At 40.8% G+C, this 16,834-nt stretch overlaps 2 protein-coding genes across 4 annotated transcripts in view; both read right to left on the bottom strand.

Moving 5' to 3' along the window:
• The window catches only part of LOC143879233 (acetyl-CoA acetyltransferase 2-like), a 44,772-nt gene extending 37,823 nt beyond the window's left edge, over positions 1–6,949 (bottom strand). Inside the window, exon 1 of the mRNA XM_077381497.1 lies at positions 6,944–6,949. The gene's annotated coding sequence lies outside the window, so the exon portion shown is untranslated. The remainder of the gene's footprint in view (positions 1–6,943) is intronic.
• Positions 936–16,834, bottom strand: part of LOC143879232 (sister chromatid cohesion protein PDS5 homolog A-like) — a 37,903-nt gene continuing 22,004 nt past the window's right edge. For all 3 annotated transcript variants that reach the window (XM_077381491.1, XM_077381492.1, XM_077381493.1), the window contains 13 exons: positions 9,124–9,280; positions 8,818–8,964; positions 7,694–7,774; positions 6,882–7,568; positions 6,665–6,769; positions 3,783–3,862; positions 2,877–2,928; positions 2,704–2,790; positions 2,550–2,587; positions 2,307–2,375; positions 2,066–2,226; positions 1,303–1,736; positions 936–1,203 (listed from right to left, as the gene is read on the bottom strand). In XM_077381491.1, the coding sequence (XP_077237606.1) occupies positions 1,171–1,203; positions 1,303–1,736; positions 2,066–2,226; positions 2,307–2,375; positions 2,550–2,587; positions 2,704–2,790; positions 2,877–2,928; positions 3,783–3,862; positions 6,665–6,769; positions 6,882–7,568; positions 7,694–7,774; positions 8,818–8,964; positions 9,124–9,280 (2,131 nt within the window). In that variant the 3' untranslated portion in view covers positions 936–1,170. The remainder of the gene's footprint in view (positions 1,204–1,302; positions 1,737–2,065; positions 2,227–2,306; positions 2,376–2,549; positions 2,588–2,703; positions 2,791–2,876; positions 2,929–3,782; positions 3,863–6,664; positions 6,770–6,881; positions 7,569–7,693; positions 7,775–8,817; positions 8,965–9,123; positions 9,281–16,834) is intronic.

Raw genomic sequence — 16,834 nt, 5'->3', positions numbered from 1 at the left:
AATCAACAAAGTGTGGATACCAGACTTCCCATTTGATAACTGTTGTCGAGTGATAAATCGACCCTCTAAGACCCTCTATAAAATTAAAAAAATTAAAAAAATATATCATCTATCCGGTTCTAATCCTGATTCTATTTGGGTACTTCTACGTGGATCATTTTCTTCTATTTTATCTTATCCAAGGTCATGTTTTCTGTAATGTTCCTAACTATCAAGTCTTTCCTCACTGTTTCTACTCAAGTTATTTTCAATCTGCCCCTACCTCTCTTCACTCCAAACCATCTTAAGTGGTGCTCTCTCTCTCTCTTCTCCTCAACTGGTGCCACCATAAATCGACCAACATTTATCTTGAATCAACCCCATATAGGGCGGTGGAGAGAGAGATAATAGGGGGTCCATTTACCACTGCCCATGTCAATAAAAGTAACAAGAGGAGTGAGAAAATCTTCTGGTGGTCTCTTCGAAATAGAGCAAAAGTATCTATCCTGAGGTACTCATAGCAGCACTCACTTGGATTACGAACGAGGTAGGAGCGGTTCCAAAATACGCCCAGTGGGCAATACGCACCCACCATCCTACGCTTTCATTTTCCGACAAGACCACCAATACGTAAAATAGTGCGATATGACGTAAATGACACTCTCGCTTTCATCCCACTTTCTAAGCTCCTCTCAAGTCTTCATACTCGTCTATGCTACGGCTACCGCCGTCGTTTTAGAATACTTCATTCGGATAACGCTTTGGTCCAATACTGTAGATATGATTCATCATTTCAATCCTGGCCCATGTCTTGAGTCCCAAAAATGAGTCCAAAACTAACGTGTCGGAATTTGCGCAAGTTAAGGCCCACCTTCTGCACTCATCCGGACTCGATCATTGAGTCCGGTATGATGTTAGTGTGTTTTGCGTATCTATGTATGAATCTGGGAGAGAGAAACCACTAATAATATATTTTTATTTCTACGGAGAAATCATTAGCGTTACATCCGCTGGTAAACTTAACAATTACACAAACGTGGCCCTAAAGAAGCACTTTAATTACTGGTATCCCATGTGGGTGATAGAGCATTCATCCTCAAATTCTTCTCGAAAAATCAACACAGCATGCCACAACACCCACATACGTTTGCGCCTACTTCTTCTTAGAGAGGACAACATTGCAACTTTAGGCTATACTTTGGCAGCTCGAAGCTTCCACACGCTCTGCATTGACAGAATAGAATGTGATTCAGGTTTCAGAGAGATAATAGATGTAGGATGCCAAGTAGTTTGTGTTAATAATAAGGGGTAATGAGAGCTCACAAGGGGCTCATCGTCTGAATCCCTGGCACCGCTTGTGTCTGGAGAATCTGGTTTTTGTTTCTCTTCTGTGTCGGAATCACCAGCCACGCCTGAGCCAGGAGAGTCTGGTTTCTCTTCTCTGATTGAATCTCCAGGACCACCAGCATCAGGAGAATCTGGTTTCTCTTCTCTGTCTGAATCTACGGCAGCACCTGCATCAGGAGAATCTGTTTTCTCTTCCTCCGAATCTCCGGCTTCGCCTGCATCAGGAGAATCTGGTTTCTCTTCATGTGAATCTCCGGCACCGGCAATGTCCGGAGAATCTTGTGTCTTTCCTTTATCTGAATCTCCGGCACTGCTTCTCTCAGGAGAATCCTCTTTTTCTGATTCTTCTGCGCCATCTTCTATCCTTTCTTCACCTTCTGAAAGGGATGCATGTTTCTCTATGGCATCATCTGGAAGGGAACAAAGCAGAAGATGAAAACCAACAAACAAATAAGTTCTTCATAAATGCCTTGGGACTCCAATGCCTGTGTGTGTTCATTCACCACTTAAAACATAACTGAAGATTCGGCAAATTTAAACTTTTTTTAGGTAACCACAAGAGGGTTTATAAATTAAACATTAGAACCATGAAACAAGACCTACTGCCTTTGAATTCCACTCAATTACAGCTATGATTAAACCCTCATGTCTCATTGGTTTGGGCCCCACCTTGTATGCATTTGAAATTTGACTGTTTATATCAACATGGCGCTGGCTGAAAGGTGACGGATAGGATTACCTGAGTTAATTCCATCAAGTTCTGAACCAGGATGAGGGCGGGCATTCGATATTTCAGAGATCCCTCCATTCTCAGCTTCACTACCAGCATTTATGTTACTCTCTGACACTCCATTGTTGAGATGACGTACACTTCTCTTTGGAGCTCTTTTCCTTTTGAATCTAGAACATGCCAACTCATAATTTACTAGAGGAGAAAGAGGCTTTATAGAAACCAACCCAAAATATAGTATTTTGCTTACTTCTTAGTGGAATTATGATTTTGTCTCGAGGCACCTGGTATCGTTCCATGTTTTTTCTTTTCTGCTGAGCTGTAACATTAGACCATGGATTATATGTTAATGGCATTCTGAAACACAAATAAACAAATAAAACTAGGCAGAAACCACAATAAGCATCATATAAAACTGGTGTACACAGACTTCCCCCCAATTAAACGGATAAAAAAAGAAATACTATGCTCAGGAAAGCTGAATGATACTTACATTCCTTTAGATGGGGAGACATTTGATAATTTTAGCCTCTGTTAAAAAATTGAATACATTGGACACTAAATTAGAAACTTCCACAGCTATCATAAATCATAAACAAAATTTCAGCCATGAGGCAAAGATGTGCTTAGAATGAGAAGATCAAGACCTTTCCGGGCTTGTAATCATTACTGATAACCTCCCACTGCTCCTTGTCTAACTGGAGTACTTCCATGTCTCCATCATCGTACAAGATCTTCAATAAAATATTTGTTAAGAAGAAATTAGTCTTACACAAATCATGATCATAGAAAAAATGAAAATTTGGAATCTGCAGCTCACCACATGTTTCTTTTTTCCCGAGTCATAAGATTGCACCATGCCTCCATAAAACCTGAAGATGAGCGCATTAGGGTTTATAAACATAGTGTCAAACTAATGTGTGTGGTTTTAAAGATTCAGAATGTATCTCAAAAAAAAAAATTTCTCTTTTTGTGCATTATGGAACAAAAACATTTGCAGAGTGTTTCTTGGTTCTGCTAAAAGTGAAAAGCCACCGATTGGTCGTTTTTTGTGCACCCTGCATAGGTGGACCCGCTATACGAACAAATCGGTGACTTTTTAAGCCACTTGTGCTTAGGGAGCTCCCTAAGCACGTGCTTAGAAACTCCTCTCTCTCTCTCTCTCTCTCTCTCTCTATATATATATATATATATATATATATATATATATATATATATATATATAGAGAGAGAGAGTCATCATAGATAGGATGTCCACAAAAATTCAGCTTCATAGGATCTTCTTAACCCTTCGATTTGTGGAGTTAAAAAATGGACAGATTTGTGGCGGTTTATAGCCGTCCATTTTAAGCTCCACAAATCATAGGGTTGGGATGATCCTATGAAGACTCCACAAATCGAAGGGTTAAGAAGATCCTATGAAGCTGAATTTTTGTGGACATCCTATCTATGATGAGGCCTATCAAATGAATGCTTTAGATCACCACAAAATATGTGGGACCCATGTGTTTTTGGTCGGCGGACTAGAGAATGATCTCTAGTCGGCCGGACTAGAAACACTTTCCTCATATATATATATATATATATACAGGCCTCACAGGCCTCTCTGCCCATGAAGATTAGTTAACAACGTTATAGTTTCCAACTTCAGAAGAAATTGCAGAATTTGTATTAAAATGTAAAAAAAAAATAACATAAAGCCCTACAATTAGAAGAAAATGCTTACTGCTTATCTATCGGCCACCATACTTTTATCCTGCACCCAATCAGTTCTGTATTTTGTCTTTCAGTATTCTCCAATGAACACTGCATAGAAATAAATCCTGGCATATTTTATGACAGTAACAGCAAAACTGCAGGGAAGTTGACTTGTACCCACAAGTTAATAAAGATACAAAAAGGAACAACATAAACTAGCAAATGCATTCATGGACGGGAATATTCACAGCGCAGTGAACAATAAATATATATGGCATACTGACACGATAAACATTTCATTTTTTTACGATGCATGCATGCATGACAACACATAATCATTGTAAACTGCAGTCGTTTTCAATTAGGTGAGCCATTGGTTGTTTGTTGTTTAGACTTTAGAGTAGGAAATCAAGGTCTTCCACAAGATCACTACTAACAAGTTCACTCCATGATAGGGATGTACCATATTAACACTGCAATCGAATAATATTTCCAAAATAAAGTAAAAATCAGAAAAATGTATAAATAAAAATTTGAAAAGAAACAATTATCTAAAACCAAGAATTTAGATCAATAATGCATCCTTAAAATTTCGCTTGTGCAAGTTGTCAAAGTTACTTGAAGTCTGGTAAAATGTGACTTGGTCATAAAAAGATAGACAAAATGTAAACAAAATAGGGAGCTGTTAGATTACAAATTCTGGAAGGGGAGGCAAATAATATCATTGTAAGAAGAATACAATGACCTACTATTCAAAAAAAAAACAAGAATACAATGACCTTGGTAAATGGATTCTAATCATGAATATTAAATAAATGGAAAGCAAACAAATACACATTATTAGTGAAAATTCCAAGAATCCAACTAATAAACAAAGGCGTCTGAGATCCACACAACCATGTTTTGATAATGGGATGAATCAATTTGTTTTACACTTTTTAACCAGCTGTCAAAAGCCATTATAATTCACAAAAAGCTCTCAGCATCCAATTAGACAGGTGTAGAACAAATTGATTCATCCCATTAACAAAACATGGCCGCGCAGATATCAGTCCCCTGAATAGAATAATAATAAATGGAAAATATCATATCACAAAAAATATTTAAAAATCAAATGATGTGCAGAATTTAAAAAAAAATAGAATCACCACTCATAATACATAAATGAAAAATATCATATCACAAAATATTTAAAAATCAACTGATGTGTGGAATTAGAAAAATAGAATCACCACCCATAATTCATAAGTTTATAAATTAAGAGGAATACTTCTCCTATATGGGAGGTTCTAAAGTGGTGACAAAACAATGGAGTGGCCTCACATTATGATAGGCAGGTCCCACCAACTGCCCAGCAGAAAGGGTGGAAGACGCCCACCCGCAGGGGACTTAGCTTTTCTATCATTAAATCCTGAATGTAAATGACAAAAGGTTAATGAACATTACTAGTTACATCATTTTCGATTAAATATCACTTTGCTCTAAGATAATCCAAAAGAAAAACAAGTTATATTTCATGTGTACAGTCCTCGGTCAGGTTTCTCTTCAGCCAATCACAGGTTTACTTGCAACAATCCTCAGACAATACATAGGGAAACTATCCAGTGTTAGACACATCATTCTCTATATGGTATCAGCGTCTATCTGGTATATGTGACACTTGTATGCATGCTCGGGACCCTTCATCTAGTGAATCGCACCATGGATGGATCAGAACCCAATCCAACTGGACAATCCTAACCATCTGATCGGAGGTCTTTGAGGACTGCAGACACACACCATTCAGTTGGTAGAAGTCCTCTAATCGGATTATTAAGACAACGAAGGGACCACCAAATGAACAGCTTTTCCATACAAGCCACCCCACACACACATGCACGCGTGTGTACACCATGCGTGGTGGAAGGCCACACGTTTACTACGTATGACCCCCCCCACAACACACCCCCACACACACACACACAAAAATTGGTAAAACTCCTTAGAAAACTTCTGATTGGTACTACGTTTTTACCAGGTTTCCAATGATTCAAATGGACTTGGGCAATCCCATTCCTGATCCAGGTACAGGTCAGTACATGAGAAATGCATTTTAATTCCCATCATGCCTGTCCACAGTTTTTTTTTTTTTTTTTTTTTTTTGAGAGAGGGAGAGAGAGAGAGGGAGAGAGGGAGAGAGGGAGAGAGGAAGAAGAAGAAGAAGAAGAAAAGAAAAACAGAGAAATAGTTTTAGAAGTTCTTTAAAGTCTTCATTTCCCCAAAAATATAAACTTTGGCAAATGTAGCTTTCACATTCTCTAAGAAATATCTATGAAACAAGTACAGACAAGACCCAAGCATGTGAGATTAGTGTTTATGTTCTCGTGAATTAATAATTCTCCAAGTTCTATGAAATTTTCCATAAATTTGATAGAACTAGGTGATCCAAGAATTCATTATTGTTTGCCCAGCTAAATTTCACAAACTTATCCAATTTTACTAGACATGGAACGTAATTCTTTAACAACACACAGCGTCATGAATCTAAATATAAAATATAAAAAAGCAGTTCTGTAGATAACATCACTGGGCACAGTAAACTGTACCACAATAGCTCATTACACAGATCCAGGTCTGATAATAAAAGACCATAGCTGTTTGATGCAAAGTATTGTTTAAAAACACCCAGGTTCAATCATTAACTCATGCAATTCCACTAGTTTTTAGCCAAACCGAGTCAATGAAAAACTCTTTTGACTCAACTGAGTGAAAAAGAAGTCATCGCATCAATCACTGACTCACCCAACTCGACACAGTTTTACCTTGGGTGAGTTCTTTTCCAAGTACAAGTTTTAAACATTGATATGAAGAGTAAGACAGAAAAGCCACTGGAATGTTGACTATAAACTATAAAGAAATGAAAGGGATTACCTTGGCCAGTCCTGCGATACTTTTTTTGCGCTTTTTGATAGATGCAACGGGGATCTTCGCATTACCAACTGAATTCTTCTTATCGGCATCCACTAGCTCAGGGAACTTTATTAAACATGGTGAAAATGAAATGTACACTTTAGACATACGAAACCAAAGTAAGAGAAATTTGGGGAAATCTCCATTTCTGTTAATGGTGATATAAGAAAAAGCTCACCTCCTCCCCATGGTTGATGGTTTCTCCAACTACATATGGAATGTGATTCATACTCTGGATGGCGCCTTTTTCTTTACGCCTTGATGAGAAACTTTTAATTGCTGGCAAGGATGATACCAGCAAATCTGACTCAGTGGGTTTTACCATGCCTCCTTCCATAGATGATTTTACACCTGATTCCATTTCAAGAGATTGCAAGGAGGGAATTATGAAGTTATGAGAACTTGTCCGCGAAGCTTTTCCCCAGTCCTTTGAGGTGTTCCTTGAGTTGGGGGATACGAGAACATCCTGGGCAAAAGGTTGTCTCTTGCGTTTTGGAACTGGCGATGATATTGCAAAGCTAGTTTTTCTCTTCTTACTTTTCCGCGAAACTGGAACTTTCTTATTAATATTTTGATCAGATGCATCTCCACTTACAAAATATTCATGATCATTGGCAGACTTGCTAGTTTTCATGTCCGTGGATCTTTCTAGGTTGTCGATATTTATTTCCCTTACCATTGCAAGAATATCAACATCATTTTCTGGATTACTTCTTTCAGCTGATAAAATATGCCTTCTCACTGCTTTCTTATTCTTGGTTCCCTGAGATTTCAGACATTTCATCATCTTCCGAAGTGGGACTTCAGTCCCATCTCTATCACTATCCTTTAAAACATTCTCATCCTTTGCAACATCTGGATGAACCTGAAAATGCATCCCAGAAAGGATTCATAATGAAAGAATAAAATGTATAATAGAAAATAACCCAGAAAATTTTCCATAATCCCTAAAAATTCTGCAAGAAAATCATCCATGGGTCGTAGAACTACCACTTCTTTATCTTCAAGCTCGAGAGTTTCGAAATGGGCAAAGACGCCATCACCAGCCAACCATGTCTGTTCTACATTTGCCTAAAAGAAACATGAGACAGAATTAAATACATCATAAAGTCAAAAAAAATATGTTCATATGAACACAACAGCTAAAATCTTAACATGGAAAATAAAACCCCAAAACTAAATGCCGAGGAAATAAAAATCCTAAAAACTAAATAACATGGACATAAATTCCTAAAAGTCCTAATGGACAAATATGCCACTTATTAGGTCTACAATCCGCATCACATGTGGGGCCCAAAAAGTGGCAATTAGGAAAGAGCCTAACGACCACTGTCTTTTGAGCATTTTCATTATAAGTTTATAACAGATCCAATATGTTCCAGTCATGTGATCTGACTATGTCCTGTGTGAAATGAAAATAAAGACTTGAATATTAAGTGGCCAAACAGAATTGCTTGAATGCATGTCCATTTAATCAACTTCAACTGGTCATCAAAGTTTGGCATTGAAAGACATGGGTCCAATCAAATCCAAGGTTTTAAATTTCGGTTTCGGTGGAAATCCTGTAAAATCAAGGAAATGTATGAAAACACATGCAAATCATAGAATTTAAAGATGAAACTTCAGGGAAGGCTAGAATAAGCACAAATACATACTTAGAAATCATCATATAACCAAGACAACCATCCATAATGGTTTAAAGACATCAAACACCTAATGACATGCATTGTCGCACATGTCAGACAATTTAGTACCTGCCAAATTTGACATTTAATTCATATGAATATTTATAAATAATGCATGCACCATTCTTGAATTCTCTTCGTATAATATAATTATATAATACATCTAATATAGCATACGACAATTACACTTAAAATTTTAGTTTATGCATTTCAGTCATTTCGGTTTCGGTTTCGGTGGGGATGGAAATGGAAACATTTCGGTCATTTCATGTCGGCTTCGATGGAAATTTAAAACCATGATCAAATCTACTGAAGATAAGCAGCAACTTTTACAGGGTTATCAGCCCATGAAGAAAATACCATGCAGAAGATAAATAAATCTTTTTTTTAAATTAAAAATAAATAAATCTTAACATAACAAGAATTCACCTCGGAGCTATCATCTTTATTCTTCTCAAGAGGCTTGTAAAGTGATGGAGGCGATGGAACTGATGTGGTTAGACCTATAAAATCTGCCGGGTTACGAACTAGATGCTTGGTGATTGACAGCCCAAGGTCGCATATTGCATGTGAGTTCTGTCAATTTTACAGTGACCACATCATAAAATTATTTAGAAATGGTCAACAAGATAGAAAAAGCTTTGACATGAGCAGACAAGAATTTATTAAAACCTGGTTATGTTATGAACCAACACATCAGCAGAAAAGCCAGAGATAATAAAATAGATCTCTTACCTTTGACTTTGCTCCATCAACTACATCTTCCGAACACTTGATACTTTGGAAGATGGAGATTATTGCAGAAACACCCTCCAGTTCCTTGTTGGGACTAACCTGTGATTTCCCATCTTCATGTCCGTGCATCAGCACAGAAAGAAACAAATGCAACATCCTGAAAAATTCAAACTTATTATACATGAAAAAAGGTGCCTATGTTGTTTGTTCACATCTCCTGCCGAAACACATATAAAATCCATTGATCATTTCCAAGCAACAGACGAATAAAATAAGGAATTGATATTTTATTTTTTTTGAATGGTAACTGAATATATTAAGAAGGGGATAGACCGAAAAAGGCCCCCCGCACACCACACTATGACAGAATTACACAAAGGAAGAACGGAAAAAAGGAAAACAATACAAAAAGAAATTACGGAGGGAGAAAGTCGAAAAGCTCCAAAGACTGCTTGACCGCACCCGCTTTAGCCAACTTGTCAGCGACTCCATTGGCTGATCTCCTAACATTTTGAAAATCAACAGAGCACCCGACCGTTATATCCTTTATTTCATCGAAGAAACGAAGAAATCTCCAGGGAGGAACTACCGAACCCTTAAGCCACCTAATGACATTTAACGAGTCTCCTTCCACGATAGTGTTCACTACCCTCTCGCTCCCTAATAGCAGAATGCCTTGATATGCGGCTCTAACTTCAGCTTCGTTTGAATCTGCAACACCTATAGGCCCGGAATAAGCCTGCACAACATCCCCATCTGAATTCCTTAAGACACCCCCGATCCCGGCTGGACCAGGGTTACCCAAGCTTGATCCGTCAAAGTTCAGCTTGGAAAATCCAACAGGAGGATTGACCCAATGCTGAGAAATTCTAGGGACGGGTACGTGACTGTTGCAAACCACTTTCCATCCCGCCCACAGGTCGAAAGCCGAAACAAATTTGAACATGGGCAGTGCCCTCGCCCAGGAAATCGATAACGCAACTACCTTGATATACAGATAGTAAGAAGAATTCGCACACCCAACGAAAATCCTATTGTTTCTTTCCGACCACAGAACCCACATCGTAGCCAATAACGAAATCTACCACAAAACTTTACCTTTTTTCCTCCATGGACTAGAAGCCCACCCTTCAAACAGATCCTTCACGTTGGAAGGGAATACTCACTCGATACCGAATCTCAACAGTACCCTGCCCCAAACCTCTCGAGCCACTTTGCAATGAATAAATAAATGCTCCACAGATTCTCCCGCTTCTATACACATAGCGCAATGATTGACTATGATCATATTCATGTCCCTCAAAAACTCTACCGTTTGAATACGGCCTTGAATCACCGTCCAACCAAAGAAACAAATTCTTGGGGGAACCTTCATCTTCTACACTTTTGCAACAGGAAGATTTTCCGCACACGGATTCAGTCTTTTGAAGAAAGATTTTACCGAAAAATAACCCGAAGAATTCCACACCCAGATCCTTTTATCCGCCCCTGAAGAACTAATGTAGTTACCTTCCAAGACCTGAAGTAACGAGACCAACGAGAGCAATTCCCTGTCAAAGAAATTTCTGCGGAACAGCAGCGTCCAGATCACCTTATTGTCCCTAACCTCGAAGCAATCTTTAACTAAAGCTTGCTTGTCAACGGCCACAGCATATATATCAGGGAACAAATCTTTTAAAGGAATGACGGAACACCATACCATATTCCAAAAAGAAATTCTAGCCCCCGAGTAAACTCTATATCTTATTCCGCGGTCGAACCATGGCCACAAACGCAAAATATCCCTCCACCGAATCACCCCTGATTTGTTGAATCGATTTAGGGATCTCCAATTACCCACATCTACGTCATATTTACCACAAATGACTTTCGCCCACAACTGTGACTGTTCTTCGCCGAACCTCCACAGCCATTTCCCCAAGAGAGCAGCATTTACCTGTTTGATCTTTCGAATCCCCAAACCTCCGCCAAGTACCGGCTTGCATACATCCTCCCAAGAGACTAAAGAGAAGCTCCTCTTTTCCTTCGATCCTCCCCACAAAAACCTCCTCTGAAATCAATTCGATCCGCTTTGCAATAGAAATAGGGCACTTGAATAAAGATAATTGGTAAATAGGAATATTAGACAACACTGCTTTAATCAAAGTCAATCTTCCCCCTTTTGATACCAAAGTCCTTTTCCATGTATCTAGTCTCCTTTCGATTCTTTCCACAATGGGCGCCCACGATCCTATTTTTGGTCTACCGCCTCCCAAAGGGAGCCCAAGATAAGAAGAAGGGAACCTATCCAAAAGGCATCCCAATAGATTGGCCAAAATCGTTGCCTCCTCCTCCCCCACATTCACAGCATACATACGAGACTTTGAAAAATTCGATCTTTGACCAGTGATGATTTCGTAGCACCTCAGCACTGCTTTGAGATTCAAAATTTTAGAAATCTGGGGGGAACTAAATAATAGAGTATCATCTGCAAATTGCAGATGAGACACTTCAACTCTGTGCTGGCCACATTGGATCCCCTTAACTAGTCCCACGGATTTGCCTTTCTCCATTAAGAGACTCAAAGCTTCAGCGACGATAACGAATAGGAAAGGAGATAACGGATCCCCTTGCCTCAAGCCTCGAGTCGATCTAAAAAATCCTTTTGGAGAACCATTTATAAGGATGGAAAACCAAGCCGACGATAAGCAACTTTTTATCCACCCCGCCAACGATTCCCAAACCCCATTTTCCCAAAGAAATGATCCAAACAATGCCATTCTACTCTATCATACGCTTTTTCCATGTCAAGTTTGCACACAACCCCCGTTGAACCCAACTTGACCATCCAATCCACGGTTTCATTGGCCACCAACGAGCTATCCAAAATCTGCCTCTGGCTCACAAAGCACACTGATTCAACGAAATAATCGTAGGAAGAACCACTTTTAATCTATCTGCCAATATTTTTGACAGGACTTTATAAAGGCAACCAACTAGACTGATAGGTCTAAAATCCGAGACCTTCACCTCGCCTTTTATTTTTGGCAGCAGAGCTATGAACGACGCTCCAGTGCCTCTGTCCAACTCCATGCCTTCAAAGAAATCCGTAAAAAATTTTAAAGATATCCCCTTTAACATACTTCCAACAGGATTGGAAGAAAGCTAGACAAAAACCATCCAGCCCTGGAGCTTTATCACGGTCCATCGTAAAAACCCCATTCTCCACCTCTTCGTCCGAGAACGGCCTTTCCAGCGCCAACCTGCTGTGCTCATCTAGAGCCTTAAAAGGCACGTCATCTAAGACCGGTCTCACAATAACTTCCGACGAATATAAAGACCTATAGAAATCCAGAATTTCCTTGGTGATGACTTCCCGATTGAATGATGGAGCACCGTCGATCTCAAGAGCCGCTATATGATTGTTTCGCCTCCTCGCACTAGCGATGCTATGAAAGTAAGCTGTGTTTTTGTCCCCCTCCTTTACCCACAAAGCTCTTGATTTCTGCCTCCACGATATTTCATCCTGCAATAAAAGACATCTATGTTCTTCCTTGTATCGACCCAACTCTAGCAGCTCTTCCTCTGAAGCAATCCCCTCCTCATCCGCCAAAGAGATAGCTTGAATACTGTCGAGTAGCTACAATTTTCTTTCTGATCTTTCCCCCAGTCTATTAGAGTTTCATTCTTTGAGTTTCTTTTTTACCGCTCTGAGTTTTTCCCCTATTACAAAATCCGCCGCCCCTTCAACCTTGTGCGATGCCCACCATCCCCCCATCAACTCCTCCATCTTAGGAATTTCAAGCCAAGTCAGGTCAAACCTAAACGAAGAGGGACCCCAAGAATCCAATCTCGGATCCAGCAATAGCGGGCAGTGATCCGAGACAGAATGAATAAGAGCCTTTTGAAATGAGTCCGGAAAGATGGATAACCACTCTGAGCAAAACAAAAACCGATCAATCCGACTCTTCCTGGAGTTTCTAGACCAAGTAAATTTAGCCCCCGACAAAGGAATATCAATCAATTCATGCCTAGCAATAAAATCTGAAAAATCACCCATATACTGATTGGATCTTCTGCACCCCATCCTTTCTTCCACCCATCTAACTTCGTTAAAATCCCCCCCCCCCCCAAGCACCATGGATGTCCCCACTTATTCCTAACTACGGCTAATTCTTCCCATAAATGGACCTTGTCATTCCTCACTGTAGGACCATATATACCTGTGAAGGTTACCAAGAGAGGTTCCCCCAGCTTCCTTAAGACAATTGAAACTGAAAACTTACCTATCCATGATTCTTGAACTTCCCACCTTGATTGATCCCACATCACAAGAATGCCCCCTGCAGCTCCAATGGCATCCAAGGCTAGGAATTCCCAATTCGCATTCGCTCCTAAGCTCTTAATTAGAGACCTATTCACCACCCCCAACTTAGTTTCTTGAATACAAACTACCACAGGTTTATTATGTTTTACAACTGCTTTAACTTGGGCCTTTTTTTCCAAAGACCCCAACCCATTCACATTCCAAGAAATTATCTTCATGGACACACCGATTTGAGAGCTACAAGACCCCTTGGACCTCCTCTTCTACTACTTTTCCGATTTGAAGATTTGGAGATTCTACCATTAGACCCATCATAATTAACATCGGATTTGAGTTTAGCTAATTCCCGCAGCATCTTCTTGATCCCCTCCAAGGTGGAAGGGTCGGATAACATTCTCTGATCTAATTCTCTTCCCTCTGCAACCCTGAACAAATTGATTAACTGATCCTCAGATCCAGAGTAAGTCAAGCCCAAAGCTCTGCTCGTGGAAATAATGTGGTTAACAAACACCTCCAGAATCTGAGCTTTAGGATCAATCCAGCAAATGGGTCTTGGCTCTTCCTCCTGAGTAATAACCAAAGCCAGGTTATTACGCTTGTCAACGGACCAAAATGATTCTTCGTAGTCCCTACTATCCTCCCCACCGATACCCTCCCGCCTATCCATCTGCACGCAACTATCAGAAGATGCATTTGATGGAGGGATAACATCATTCGCCGCCTCACTTTGCAACAGTAACTGGCCCTGACTCCCCCTTGTCGAACAAACATCACCCTGAACTCCCACCTCGCAGTTACTTGCTACCAGGGAGGCTTCTGCAAACTTGTCCAATAGATTAGAGATAAGATTAGATTCACCCAAGATCCCTTCTTCCCCTCGGGACCCCAAACTTGGTGTTAGAAAGGTCGAAAAACCCTTGGCTCGCACAGACCAATTGACTAGAAGAGAAGGAGAAGAATTTTCAGAGGCTTTCAACTGAAATTGGGAATCTTCCGCGCTTTCAACCCCACTTGGATAAGCTATAGAAAGCCCATTGACCGAAATATCCATAAAGTCCATCAGATCCCGTGGGCTTTGGGCCTCCAAATAGCAGAGATTAAAGATGTCCGCCGAACGAGATAACTCTAGACTACCCAACGGAGAGGATACGATAGGAAGGATTGGACAGCTAGATCCACAAATCCGAGGGATAGGCGAAGAAACAATCTGCGATAACGGGCCCATCTGCCAATATTGCTCATCCGACAGTTGAGGACTCTCTAAGCTTAACAGAGGGATATGCGCCTCCACCAAAATCGAGAAACCTACTTCTGACGCTAGCCGAACTGTAGACGAATGAGAGCCCACCACGCAGTCCCTCTGCATGGCAATCTTCTCAACGTTCAAATCGCCGTAGGCTATCCCCTTATAGCTCAAGCTACCTCGACGTAAAGAGGACACGTCGCAGGGCATGCTAGAAGAGGAAGAGGCGTACGAAAGTTTTTCTCCTCCTTGATTGCTAAACTGCGCACCTCTCTTCTCCGACGCGACTTCGTCATTATTCTCGATTGAACCAGACCAAGGTTGAAAAAACAGTTTTGTCGACTCCTCCGATTCTCGAACTTCATTTAGCCAAGGTCGAGTAGAACATCGTGCTACCACCACCCAGAAAATTGTTTCATCTATACACACAGGAATTTTGATTACATCTGGAGCAGAATTTGATACCATTAATAATATCAAAGCCGTCTCATACCCATTACCCTGTTCGCAAGACCCATCTGTCGCTAGCACTCTCCCGATTCTGCAACCCACTTTTTTGAAGTTGACCACCGACCAAGCATGAGGAGGCAAACCTTTAATCGACCACCACGCAGATAAGAACTTCCCTGAAAATCTATCCTTCCACACAGATATCCTTTCGAAAGGACTAGCTTCAGCACTTGCCCATTGATCCTTATACGAGTCCAGTAAGAGAATTTGTGAGGAGGTAATCGCAAACTCCTAAGGAGCCACCTGCGTAACCTTTAAGCTTCCTGTGTTTCCAGACATCATTTCCAACCACTTTTGCATCTCCTCTGCTTCAAGGGTTATTCCACCTTTAGTTTTCCCCCATAGAGTGCTATCAATACTGAACTGGGAAGCTAAAGCGATGGAGTCCGCCCAGATTTCTTCTGGACAAAAAACTGTAGCCTCATTAAATTCTGGCTTATCCGCATAGTCAGCAAATCCCTCCTCATTACAATCTTCGTCAGAGAAAACCCCTTTAAACTTTGCCTCCTTCACATTAGCAGCTACCTTAGGCATAGGTTCTGTCAACTTCTCCTTGGATGAGATGACTGATGAGTATTTTGAAAAAGAAGAGGGAACGTAATGTCAAAACCCGACCATACTTTCCCGCACCTGTATCATTCCACCCTTCTTCTAAAGTTGATAAACTTACACTTAGAACATTTCCAATCCCCTTAATTCCTTTCTTTTCTTCTGTTTGCCACCCTAACCAGTCTCTCATCTCTTCTACTACGTTTTACTTTCCAGGCCTCCTGATATATTTTCCTCCCAGATAGGTACTCTTTTGCCAGAGAATCCCTGTTGTTATTCCAGATACGGGGTTGAAAGGCATGCCGACCCATATTCCGCTCGTGCCCATTTGAGTTCATGTTCTTAACAAATTCCTCCATTAATTGAAGCTGCAAGCCACACCGAGCTTAACCGACTTAAACAATGTGCCTACCAATCTCACCACGCACAACTGAAGATGAGACGGAAGCACAAGGAGATAACGAGACAGAAGCGGATGAAGGTAATGAGATGGGAACCGATACAGAGACAGAAAGTGAATATGATGAACCAGAAGTGTATACAGTGGAGGGGACAGACACAGAACAGGAGAGTACTCCCACGAATACAGAAGAAGAAGAGGAAGACAAAGATGAAAAGGAAGAAGAAGAAACAAACGGAGGAACCGAGACAGCAGGAGCAGAGACAGCAGAGATGGGGGGAAATAATCCGAGCGCAACAGGGAGACCCCACCCCAGAACGACTTGGACGCGCCGGAGAAGACGCTCCTCACCAGACCCCCACCACTCAGAGACTTTTCTGGCACCCTATCAGAACCCACTTGTTCCCCCAAGGACTAGACCGAACCGGCACAGTAGAAGTCCGAGCCCCATGTTCTACTTAGCGTCGACGTCGGACGACGAGACCCTCTCACCGGCACAGTCGCCGTAGATTGTAAGACCCAATGCTGATGAGTTCCCCTTTCGTTTGTTGGCATGCCATAAAAAGATTATCACTGTTCATTGATTACCAAAATAAGGAATTGATATTATGCTAGTTTAAACTAGGAAAGATCCATGTGTGGGCCCACACCAGCCCGGCCCCTCCGACGCACGTGTTGCGTCAGCGATGACTCTCAACAATAA

The sequence above is a fragment of the Tasmannia lanceolata genome, unplaced genomic scaffold (assembly GCF_043159265.1).
Source record: "Tasmannia lanceolata isolate RefF3 unplaced genomic scaffold, GAP_Taslan_0.1 ptg000006l, whole genome shotgun sequence".
Classification (NCBI taxonomy): domain Eukaryota; kingdom Viridiplantae; phylum Streptophyta; class Magnoliopsida; order Canellales; family Winteraceae; genus Tasmannia; species Tasmannia lanceolata.
Note: the sequence above shows the minus strand (reverse complement) of the source record. Positions and strands in the feature narration are given on the sequence as shown.